The sequence below is a fragment of the Podarcis muralis genome, chromosome 2, assembly GCF_964188315.1.
Source record: "Podarcis muralis chromosome 2, rPodMur119.hap1.1, whole genome shotgun sequence".
Classification (NCBI taxonomy): Eukaryota; Metazoa; Chordata; class Lepidosauria; order Squamata; family Lacertidae; genus Podarcis; species Podarcis muralis.
In genome coordinates this window covers 16165296-16177831 of record NC_135656.1, presented here as the reverse complement: position 1 = coordinate 16177831, position 12536 = coordinate 16165296, and the positions used below count along the sequence as shown (strand labels likewise).

Below are 12536 nucleotides of genomic sequence, written 5' to 3'. Positions count from 1 at the left end.
ACTATTCTCTCTGGAAGCATCTGATCCCCATGGAGGTTGGGATATCAGAAGAAGAAGAGTTTGGACTTGATATCCCGCCTTTCACTCCCCTTAAGGAGTCTCAAAGTGGCTAACAATCTCCTTTCCCTTCCTCCTCCACAAAAAACACTCTGTAAGGTGAGTGAGGCTGAGAGACTTCAGAGAAGTGTGACTAGCCCAAGGTCACCCAGCAGCTGTATGTGGAAGAGCGGGGAAGCAAACCCAGTTCACCAGATTACATGTCCACCACTCTTAACCACTACACCACACCATTGTCGATTACCTTTAACAGAATTTCTTTTTAATTTGGAAGATGACTGAGAGGTTCCTATCGCAGGTGCTGCCAGTGTGGTGCTAACAGAGACCTTTCCTGAAACTCACGGAGTCCCTTCCCTGCACTTAAAGCCTACACAACACAAAACAGTGTTGGTGTATGTATGTTTTGTTTTATTTGTTTTTTATCTTATATTTTGGAAATGTACAAGTTTGGTTTCCTTCAAATTTGAGGGGGAGCCTCCAAGACAGTGGGGCCCTAAGCTATAACTTGTTTAGCTTATACGTAAATCCGGCATTTAGGACCGCGGGGTATGTCTGCAATAAAGTGTTAGAATACCCCCTAAATGAGATTATTTCCCTCTTAAAGACAGCAAATACAGTTTTTAAGTTCCCTCTGACAGGGGCAAGGTTATTGGTCAGTGTGTGTGTGTGTGTGTGTGTGTGTGTGTGTGTGTGTGTGTGTGTGTGTTTAGTTTATGAACAACATCCCTCTCCACCCTTTGAGATCTTGCAGCCAGTGTGGTCACTGCCAAGGGCTCTAGTACAGCGTGTTCTCCCTAACAGAGAGCACGTGTTGCGGTTGAGGGATACAAGCCACCCTGTTGTTGCTGGGCAGAATCGGATAACCCAAGGCATAATTAGTTAAATTGGGTTACTGGGGAGTTTTGATTGTGGCCAATTCGGAGGAGGGGTTAGAGTCTTTAAATACATGACGCCCAACGCTGGGCGCTTTCTCTTCTCCTCTGACTTTGCTGTTTTCTGCCCTCTTGCTAACATGGAAGCAACATACCTAGTTGTCCTGCTCAGGTTATGCGTCCAGATATTAGCCTTCCCTGTTTACTTGCTGTGGTATCTGGGTATCTGGGAGCCCCTTTGCAAGAAGTTATTCCCCTACTTCTTGTCCGTGGCGTCCATCCTTTATAACAGGTATATGTCTGACAAGAAAAAGGAAATGTTCAGCAACCTGAAGGACTTTGCCAGTCCTACGGGAGCCCTCACACTGTTGGAGATTGGTGCAGGAACAGGCACCAACTTTCAGTTCTACCCCGCGGGATGCAAAATCATATGCACTGATCCGAACCCCAACTTCCAGAAGTTTTACAACAAAAGCCTGGCTGAAAATCCACACGTGGAGGTGGAACGCTGTTTGGTGGCTCCGGCTGAGGACCTGCACCAGGTACCAGCTGCATCGGTGGATGTGGTGGTTTCAACGCTGGTGCTATGCTCTGTGAAGAGCCCCGAGCAAGTTATGAAAGAAGTTCTGCGGGTGCTGAGACCGGTAAGTGGGAAGAACAAGGACAATTCAGTAACTGCAGGGGCATGTGTCTTCTCGGGTGTTAGTCAATTCTATTTCCATTGGGGAATCACAAATGCAGGTAGATGGATTCAGATCCCTGGTTGTTTCTGCGTAAACCAACTGGCTTCTGAGCTATTTACATTCTCTTAAGTTGCAAATGTTGGGATCACTCCCTTGCTTTTCTCCCTAACTACAGTTAGGAAGAAACAATCCTACACTCTGTGTTATTGAGGGCACTTTAGACAAATCTAGACATGCCTCTTATTATTTTGTCCGTTGTTGTTGCGCACTTGTGAAAGACCAAAGCAAATTTTTAAACATGCTTGTCTCTCATGTTGAAACTGATAAGAGGGTTGGGCAGGAAGGCCCAGTATACCTGAAGCTGCCTCTCCACTCCCGTCGTTCAGCCGGACACTGAGATCCAGCTCCGAGGGCCTTCTGGCGGTTCGCTCACTTTGAGCAGTGAAGGGAACCAGACAGAGGGCCTTCTCGGTAGTGGCACCCACCCTGTGGAACGCCCTGCCAAGGAAATAAACTTTTAGAAGACATCTGAAGGCAGCCCTGTTTAGGGACGTTTTTAATGTTTGATCTTTTATCGTGTTTTTAATATTCTTTTGGGAGCCATCCAGAGTGGCTGGGGAAACTTGTATGTATGTATGAATGAATGAATAAATAAATTATTATTATTATTATTATTATTATTATTATTATTATTATTATTATTCCTCATTCTCACATTTCAGCCTCTCTGCATTTGTTTTGTGTCTATCCCCACCTGCCTTTTTTTAAAAATAAAATAAAAAAAATGATGAATGTTTGGGAATGGCTTTTTAAACACATTATAGCCTCTCTTTCCTTTCGAAGTATAGTGAGTAAAATGTATCTGTTTCACCCACTGAGATTTCCTTGACATCTTCCATCTCTGCTCACCAATGAAACTGGCAAAGTCGGGGGCAAACTCAAAATCACCCTTGGCTAAGCTGTTAACTGACTCTAGTGACAGATCCCATACCCTCCAACATTTATTTGATGAAAATAGGGACATCCTATTAAACAGCAGCAGCAGCAGTTGTATTATTGGTTGCCCCAACCACTCTGGGTTGCTTTCAACATACATAAAAACATAATAAAACATAAAACATTTTTTTTTAAATCCCTATACAGGGCTGCCTTCAGATGTCTTCTCCTTGCCTTGGGGGGTCACATAACTCCATATCCTCCAACATTTCTCTGATGAAAATAGGGACTGAGGAAAAGCAGGACATTCCAGGATCAAATCAGAAACCGGGATGTAAATCCAGGACTCTTAGCATAGGGACATGATCCAGACCAAACAGTTATTATCTTTCTCCCTGCAACACCACCAATTTGGACAGCTGCCACAAAAAATGAAATAAGGTAGCATTCAGTGCAGAGTAGACCTATTAAAATGAATGAACCTCTCTTAGTCACCGCGATTACCATAATTTCAATAGGTCTACTTAGTTAAACACCTGCCAGGGTACTAGGGTGGATGAAGTTATTTAAACCTCTCCTTCAAGCCCAGTGGCCTGGTGGGGATGTAAATTGCCCTCTCCTCGGTCATCAGTTAATTGATTTGATGAACCAGGAAAAGGGATAGCTCCCCTTTTCAACTCTTACATCTGTATGGATCCATACTGAGTTTTGGACCATCTCAGCATTGGCATGCAGCTCTCAAAGGGTTTGCTAAGCATGACTGCAACCTTGGGCCCAAAAGGTCCGTTAGTTATCCCAGTTCACAATCCTAAAAGCACCCAACATGAATAAACTTCAGAATTTTTAACAGTTTACATACCACTTCACAGTATACTTGAATTTACAGTTTGCACAATCAGTTATTTGAGAAACGAGCCCTTAAACTCAACCTGTTAATCCTTAACATGTCCAAGGACTGAACTGGGGTCAAGTTTGACAATTTTTCACGTTGGCAAAAAGCAGTTGTGAAAAGCTCCAAAAGGATTTCTCCAAATCATAGAACCAACTCCTAGGGGCCGAGGTCCCATTGACCCCACGAGTAAAATATTTGAGTGGCCAGGAACCCCCATAGGTGATGGGCAATACGATTAAAATGGAGTGTGTCTGTGTACTACTTCTTGTGGTTGATTATATGGGGAGGGGCATACCTGGCCTTCCCCAATATTTTATTCAAGTTGGCACTCCTGCTCCGAACTGAGCGAATGGGCATTAAAATGGCCTGTGAAGTTCAAAGTAATCAAGTGTAGAGTGATTTGGGGGTGATAAATAAAAATAAAATCACGTATAACCTCAGGAATCTGAATTGGTGGTAAGTGACCAGGGATGAGACTTTGCAGCCATAGCAGATAGTTTGGTGAAGATGTTGACCCAGCTTGTAGCAGCTGTGAGAAAAGGCAAATGATGGAGATGTGTAATGTGATGTTCGAAATGGAGAAATCGGACAGAGAATTACAAGGGAGCCTTAGAAGGGAGCCTGAGGATCATCTAGTCCAACCCCCTACAAGGCAGGAATATGCAGCTGTCCCGTACAGGGATCGAACCTGCAACCTTGCCGTTCTCAGCCCCATGCTCTAACCAACTGAGCTCTCCATGTTCTTCTCATAAGACCAGAACCCCAAAGCCATCCAATGCAGCTGAATGTGGGAAGATTCAGGACAGAATTCAGGGGAACAGTGGCTGTTGCCATGAAAAATTAACAGCACTCTGATACCATTAGCGCTGATTGTGCAAAGGAATATCTGAGGAACTCCAAAGGAGAATAGAAAGTAACTTATATGCTTCCATTTCTGTTTCTCCAGGGTGGCGCTTACTACTTCCTAGAACACGTTGCAGGTGCTCCTTCCAGCTGGACTCTTTTCTGGCAGCAGATCTCTGATCCAACTTGGACATGTCTGTTTGACGGGTGCCACATGACCAGAGAAACCTGGAAAGTCCTGGAAAAAGCTGGCTTCTCAGAGCTGAAGCTACGGCACATACATGCCCCTTTAATATTGCCCCCTATTAGGCCGCATATCATAGGTTATGCTGTAAAGTAGCTTGGAAATAAATTACTGAACAAGATCTTCATGCAGGTGTCTCTGGGTTGAGGTGTAGAACCTAATCATTAGAATTATAGCACAGCCCATCACTATGTCACCTATGGGCTGTGAAGCTCTTGTGCAATCTGTAATTGGATGCACACACATGTATCTTATCGCCAATCCATTTTTTATTTCTGCTTGACAGACTGTCCAGCTACCTTCACTTTCCACAATCCAGCTGCTCCCATGCAGATGTGAACGTTGCCATAACACATAGCTTGGGCTTGCCTCATTCACTTATACGTGAGCATGCATGAACTACCATTACTATTCTCCCTGGAAGCATCTGGTCCCCATGGAGGTTGGGATATCAGCCATTGTTGATTATCTTAAACAGAATTTCTTTTTAATTTGGAAGATGATTGAGAGGTTCCTATTGCGGATGCTACCAGTGTGGTGCTTGCAGGCAAACGCGTGCTAACAGAGGCCTTTCCTGAAACCCACGGAGTCCCTTCCCTGCACTTAAAGCAAAATTTTACTGAAGGTTAACAACAGGAAGATTTAAAGGAACTATTAGAAACTCAAGGCAGCAGAGATATGAGATGATCAGAGCGCCCCCCCCCCGAACTTGAAGCATGGGAAGTCCCAATAAAAATTTAAAATTTGGCAGAATATTTGGACTATATGATATTTAATTGTATAATTTGGAATATTTAATGTGATTTGATTGGATTGTTAAAATGGAAAATTTAATTAAAAATTATTTTTTAAAAAAGAGCAACATCTTACTGCAGCCGGTATAACAGGTTGTGGAGTGTGCCCACAACAGCTTATCAGGTTTGCTAATGTTCCCTCAGGCTCAGTGGCAGAGCGTGGCATGCCAGCGCCTGTGGCTGCGTGGAGGGGGTGGGTGGGATGAAGGGAAACAGGTGAGGTATATATGCCTCATGGCATCCGTGTCACCCAGGAGATCGCAGCTGCAGAGATAAGAAGAGTCGTTCCGTTTTCTGAAGAGGTCACTTCCTGGTTCACATGGAGAAGTCGTCTTCAACAGAGTCCACTGATGAAACCACACAGCTGTATTGAAGCAGCACTGGGTGTTAAAATTTTGCACCCAGGGAAACCACCCCGATCCACGCCACACCACAGCTCAGCCTCAGAAAGTTTGGTGACCCCTGTCCTGCAGCGCTTTGGTTTATTTTTGTATTCTGCTTCCTCTACCTGCTTCCCCTTTTATTTCTAATAAAGCTTCACAGTTTGACCGCTTAAGTGTGTGCAGTAACCAACCTCAGGGTTCTGGAATCCCCATGTGCATGGAATTCATGCTAATTTGAATGTTGAAGATCAGCATCGTAAGAAACCAGCACATTCTTCTTTGATCTCGGAAAGACGGGGAGCGTGGCCTGCTTTTACACTGTGAGCAACGTGTAAGCGAACGGTCTGGGAAATGGGGGGTGCATTGGTCCCAATGTTCCAGGGCTTTAAGATGTGGGTGGGTGGGTGGAGCGGCTTTGATCTTGGAGTGGGATAAGGCAGCTGGAAGTTAGCCCTTTCCCCATTACATTGTGTGCAGGTGAGGAGTGCAGGGTGCAGTTGCTAGGAGTCTTTTTTTTCCAAATAAAAAAATGAATTGCTTTGGCGCAGCCCCAGTCCCCCCCACTTCCACCTCTTGGGTTCTGGGACTGTGGGTGATGCCTAAAAATGAGGCTGGTGGTAAAAGGTAGAAAGGTAAAGGACCCCCAGACGGTTAAGTCCAGTCAAAGGCGACTATGGGGTTGTGGCGCTCATCTCGCTTTCAGGCTGAGGATGCCGGCGTTTGTCCACAGACAGCTTTCCAGGTCATGTGGCCAGCATGGCTAAACTGCTTCTGGTGCAACGGACACCGTGACGGAAACCAGAGCGCATGGAAACGCCATTTACCTTCCCGCCGCAGCAGTACCTATTTATCTACTTGTGTTGGTGTGCTTTCGAACTGCTAAGTTGGCAGGAGCTGGGACACGGCAATGGGAGCTCACCACCATTGAGCGGATTGAAACTGCCGACCTTCCGATTGGCAAGCCCAAGAGGCTCGGTGGTTTAGGCCACAGCGCCACCTGCTCCCCTTATTGGGTGGCGGTGGCAGCAACTGCTGGAGACTTAAGACTCAACTGGCAGCACTGCAGGGCTGTTGTGCAGCAGCCGGGAAAGTAAGGAGGCATGAGATGCTCTCCCTTCTCCACACAGCCTTCTCTAACTGAACAAACTGGCAGATTTGCTGTTAAGGTTCCATTCCTCTTAAGAGTACAGTAACATATCTGCAGAACAGGAGGGTTGAGGAGCCATGGAAATGAGGATGGTGCAAGGGGAGTTTGAAAAAAAAGAGGAGAAAAGAGGGGTGAAAGTGAAAAGGAGGGAGTGCCAAAGTGGGGCTGCAAAAAAGGAGGCGTGGGACTGGGGATGAAGGTTCAGGCAGTTACTATGAGTGTGGTCTGAGCATAAGTGGGGTTGCAAAAAGGAGGCAGAAAAGAAGCTATGGACAGGAGGGTGAAGATGAAAACAGGGGCAAAATAGGGCTGCAGTACAAGAGGGATTATGTCTCTATAGAACAGACAATCCAGCAATTAAAGTGCTTTTTGAAGAGGTGTGTGTCGGGCAGTGAGTTGGCGAACAGTGGGGTTAAACTGAACTTTCCGTGAAAGGTCCTTTCATCCTGATGCTACATTTGCCAAACTAGCTGGCTAATGGCAGCCCTTAGCCCCAAATGAGCCGCCGTTGTAACAGCCGTCCTTTGCACAAAAGAACTCTCCGTAAAACATGAGCAGAGAAGGTAGGTCTTTAGATCCCTGCCCGAGGCGCAAAAGGTTGCAGTGACATCAAGGGAAAGCTATGGGGAGAGATTGCAAGGCTGCTTTGAGCTGAACAACTTGGATGAGTTAGAGCAGGAACAAATTGTTCCAGACCCTCCCAAGTGTCCCTATTTTCCAGGGACATGCCTGGATTTACAGAAGCCATCCCGGTTTCTGATATGATTCCGCTTTTCCTTAGCACGTCCCTATTTCCATCGGAGAAATATTGCAGGGTATGGAGTTACGGGACACTCGAGCCAAGGAGATAAGTAAATATACAACCTTTAGAAGGCATCTGAAGGCAGCCCTATATAGGGAAGTTTTTTAAACGTTTAATTAGGTTTTTATATATGTTAGAAGTGGTCCAGAGTGGCTGGGACAACCCAGGCAGATGGGCGGGGTATAAATGAGAAAAAATATTATTATTATTATTACTATTATTAAATAGGATGTCTGTATTTTCATCAGATAAATGTTTGAGGGTACGTTGTTCTAAACACTTAAGTTTTGGCTACATGTTAATCAGTTATAGAGTTTGGATTTGATATCCCGCCTTTCACTCCCTTTAAGGAGTCTCAAAGCGGCTAACATTCTCCTTTCCCTTCCTCCCCCACAACAAACACTCTGTGAGGTGAGTGAGGCTGAGAGACTTCAAAGAAGTGTGACTAGCCCAAGGTCACCCAGCAGCTGCATGTGGAGGAGAGGGGACGCGAACCCGGTTCCCCAGATTACGAGACTACCGCTCTTAACCACTGCACCACACTGGCTCTCTTATGTGATTATATCCTCCACAGATTTTTTTCTTAATCCCTCCCCACAAAAAAATAAACCCTTGGGTTAAGCTGCCTCTGAATGGAAAATGCAGGTAATAATCATACTACTACTACTACTACTACTACTACTACTACTACTACTAATAATAATAATAATAATAATAATTTTATTATTATTTATACCCTGCCCATCTGGCTGGGTTTCCCCAGCCACTCTGGGAGGCTACCAACGGAATATTAAAAGCATGATAAAATATCAAACATTAAAAACTTCCCTAAACAGGTGTGCCTTCATATCTCTCTGCCCCCAGCTCCAGGCCCTTCCCAAGTTATTCCCCCTCACAAAAATATGTACACACTCATGTGTACATGTGTGACAGGTAAGAGAAATCTGAGTAAGCTGTGGGTTAAGCAAAAAAAACAAACTGCTTTTGCGCTTCAGAACACCAGAGGAGAAAGAGTTACACAGTCACCCTCCTTCCCTTCCCTTCTGGCAGATTGCCAAAGACTGCTTTTGGCAGTCAAAACAAAAGGCTCAGGCTGAATGAGGAAGTCAGTGGGTAACGTGATCCTTAGGAAGTTCCTAGGAAGAAGTTTGCAGCTTCCTCTCTCCTCGTCCACAACCCTGCTTTGAGATCTGCACTGGAACTAAGCGATGATAGAGGAAAGAGAGCCACCCACGTCCTAACTTTTCCAAGATAGGCTATATTGATGTTTGCACAGAACTCAAAGCTATTTCCCCTGCTTCTGGACTTCCGAGGGGGAAAAGAGGGTGAAAGATCCGAGACTGGGCTGGAGGAGTTGAAATGGCAACAGCCCTGGTCTTCTGCCTCCGTCTCTGCCTCCAGCTGCTAGCCCTTCCCATATACGTGCTGTCGTACTTAGGCGTATGGCAGCCCTACTGCAAGAAGATCTTCCCGGCCTTCATGGAGAAGTTTGCACCCAGTTACAACAAGAAGATGTCAAGGCAGAAACAAGAGCTGTTCCGCAACTTGTTGGAGTTTGCAGGCCCCTCGGGGCAGCTGCGGCTACTGGAGATAGGAACCGGCACGGGCTCCAACTTCCAGTTCTTCCCGGCCAACTGCAGGGTCACCTGTACAGACCCCAACCCCCACTTTCAACGGAGTCTAGCCAAAAGCATGGCCCAGAACCAGCACCTTCAGTTTGACAGCTTCTTGGTGACCCCGGCGGAGAATCTGCAGGAGGTGGCCGATTCTTCCGTCGATGTCGTTGTTTCCACTTTGGTCCTCTGCTCCGTGCGGGACATGCAAAGTGTTCTGAGCGAAGTCTGCAGAGTCCTCAAGCCGGTGAGTATTTGAGGGGGAGAGGGCAGCAAAAGAGACATGGTGGGTTAGAGATGCAATTTCAGAGGGGTATAGTAGGCAGCAGGCCGATGCAAAGGAAGGGAGCAGCGGGGTTCACTTGCTCCAGACCTCGAAGATGGCATGGGGGCCCTCGCCAGGGTCTCCCAAACTTACGCTGTCATGCCAATAACAAGACTCCCACCCCAGACCTCAGACAAGCTCTGAACAGGCCTGGTAAGAAGCTGTGTGTTACAGTGCAATTGTAAGCATGCTTATCGGGAGGTAAGCTCCACTGAACTAAATGGGACTTTGCTTCCGAATAAACATGCCTAGGATTGCAGACCTTCCGAGTGTCCCTATTTTCCAGGGACAGTCCCAGAGTTACAGAAGCCGTCCCGGTTTCTGATTCGATCCCGGAATGTCCCACGTTTCCTTAGGAGGTCCCTATTTTCATTGGATAAATGTCGGCGGGTATGGATTTATGCGATCCCTGAGCCAAGGAAATAAGTAACTATACAACCTTTAGAAGACATCTGTCTTACCAGACTGACTTTGTGTATGTTCCTTTTGACAAAGGCCTAAAGCTTCACTGAAGCCTGTGTCTATTTGGCATTCCTTTTGGGACCACTGACTACGGACCCCAACCTTGTACTAAATTTCCCTGTCAGACAGAAGGGAGATTGCTAGTGGCAGGTAATCAGCCCTTGGGCTTACATGTTTGCGAATGCCCCAAGTCTAATATTCATTCAGAAGCTGTATATTTTGCCTTTTGACTGAATGATCCTCAATGCAGCTTGCAACAGATTGTAATAACATACATATGTAGGAGCTCTTAGACCTTCGAGCTACTGGAATATTGACATTTTCGCGGGTATTTATGCAAGGAAGAAGCAAAGCACAAGTAGGTCAGTCAGATTTTGGGGAAAATAAATACCTGGTGAAATTGATTTTAAGGCACTGAAAGTGGTCTTATATCATGCACAAAAACATCCTACACTCTTGATTTCCCTGGAATACTTATTGTTCAAATGGTCTCCTCCTTTCCTTTAGGGTGGAGCATTTTATTTCTTGGAACACGTGGCTGCAGACCATTCAAGCTGGTGCTACTTTTGGCAGCAAGTTCTCTTCCCAACATGGAAACTTCTCTTTGACGGATGCTGCTTAACAAGAGAGATCTGGAGTGTTCTTGACAAAGCAAATTTCTCAGATGTAAAGCTGCAACATATATACGTCCCCTTACACTGGACACCGATTCAGCCACATATCATTGGTTATGCTGTAAAGTAATTCTCAATTCACCAGTGCAATCCAATCAGATGAATGTTTACTGAAAAATATGTTCCACTGAGTTCAGCTCCTGTGTCAGACTGCAATACAGTAGTATGCTCAGTTACTTGGGAGAAAGCCCCACTGAACTTTTATTTTTATTTCTGAGTAAACATGCTAAGGCTTCTCCTTTTATATACACATTTCAAAGGAAGTTTCTTTCTCTGAAAGGAATTCAGTTCTACTTTCTAAAGTGCAGAGCAGACTGGGGAAATCTTAGAATATAGTCAACGACAGCTTGTTTAAATCAATTAACTGCAAATTAAAGCACTACTAAGACACCATTTTAAAGTTCTCTGCATGCTTTTTTCTCCTAAAAAATATGTGTAAACACATAACATTGCTAACTGGCCAGAAAAAGAAATCAGCCTGGCCAGCTTGTGCTGACTTGATCTGCAGAAATCAGCTGGTGAAGCTTTTACTGACAGGCACCTAAATATTATCTGAGTGGGGTGTAGAGATTGGGGAATTCTCACCACTTGCTTCAAACAATTCCAGGACTGTGAGGGGCAGAGCCATGGCAGATGAACTGGTGGGGAAGGGACCCTCGCTCAGTGACAGAGTACAAGGTGCAATCCTTGGGCTTCCTGTTAGGACCCAATTGCAGGTGACATGGAAAAAATATTGTCCAAGACCTCTGGCAGCGTAGTGAGCACGGGCAGAGTTGGACAAAAAGTCTGACCCTATATATGGTTACCTATATTAAGAAGTGAAGATGTGTTTGTAATGTAGCTATTACAATTTTTTGTTGATGAAACTGCTGGTAAAGGGGTTGGTACAGGAACCAGTTCAAAAGTTGCCTACTTCAGCAGTAGTTAATTGATGTCAGTATTTAACTTTATCATTTTTGCTTTATGGTTGTTTTATTGCTGCAACCCACTTTGATATATTTTTTATGACATAGCAATACATATTTTATACATAAAACTCTATCCCAAACCTATTTTAACATGCCTTTAGGACTACCATATTCTACATGTTAAATATGCATTTATACCTGGGTTCTGGAAGTGGTTGATATTGACCCCCTACAGTTTAGGGGGTGAATAAAGAGCCAGGGGTTGAAAATGGTCTAGCAGTAGGAAATCTTAATGACGAATAGTGCAAAAGAATGATCATCATGAGCCTCAGAAATAAACAGTATGGGCATGTATCTTCCTTGCCAATGTGGAACCTTATATTTAACAAGATTTCACAATCCAACAGTATGCCAGATTTATTTTTACAATTCCTGGTAATGGTGGATGATTAATAAATGTTCATGATATTCTGGTATTTCTTGACTATATTTCATATACCTACCTAAGTATATGCAGTGGGGTTGATGCCAACTTCATAAGTTCATCAAAGGGTCAATGAACTCCTAAGCGTAGGAATTAAACATGAGAAGACATGAGCACTGAACCACTGTCATATTACAAGTGAACTCTTTATTTACTGTGTTTGCTATTGTTTAAGATAAAACTAATTTGAGAAGTAGAGACGTCACCTTGCCAACAAAGGTCCGTATAGTTAAAGCCATGGTTTTCCCAGTAGTGATGTATGGAAGTGAGAGCTGGACCATAAAGAAGGCTGATCGCCGAAGAATTGATGCTTTTGAATTATGGTGTTGGAGAAGATCAAATGCATCCATTCTTAAGGAAATCAGCCCTGAGTGCTCACTGGAAGGACAGATCGTGAAGCTGAGGCTCCAGTACTTT

General features: G+C 44.7%; 2 protein-coding genes across 2 annotated transcripts; both read left to right on the top strand.

The window, feature by feature from the left end:
- The first annotated feature begins 988 nt into the window (after positions 1 to 988).
- On the top strand, positions 989 to 5877 carry LOC144326888 (thiol S-methyltransferase TMT1A-like). The gene is made up of 2 exons (XM_077923940.1): positions 989 to 1573; positions 4387 to 5877. Exons 1-2 carry the CDS (start codon positions 1004 to 1006, stop codon positions 4621 to 4623), a joined length of 807 nt encoding a protein of 268 aa, XP_077780066.1. The 5' UTR covers positions 989 to 1003; the 3' UTR covers positions 4624 to 5877.
- Positions 5878 to 8617: 2740 nt separating this feature from the next.
- Positions 8618 to 12111, top strand: TMT1A (thiol methyltransferase 1A). The gene is made up of 2 exons (XM_028710956.2): positions 8618 to 9513; positions 10561 to 12111. The coding sequence occupies exons 1-2, from the start codon at positions 9013 to 9015 to the stop codon at positions 10795 to 10797; spliced, it is 738 nt and encodes a 245-aa protein (XP_028566789.1). The 5' UTR covers positions 8618 to 9012; the 3' UTR covers positions 10798 to 12111.
- The last annotated feature ends 425 nt before the right edge of the window (positions 12112 to 12536 follow it).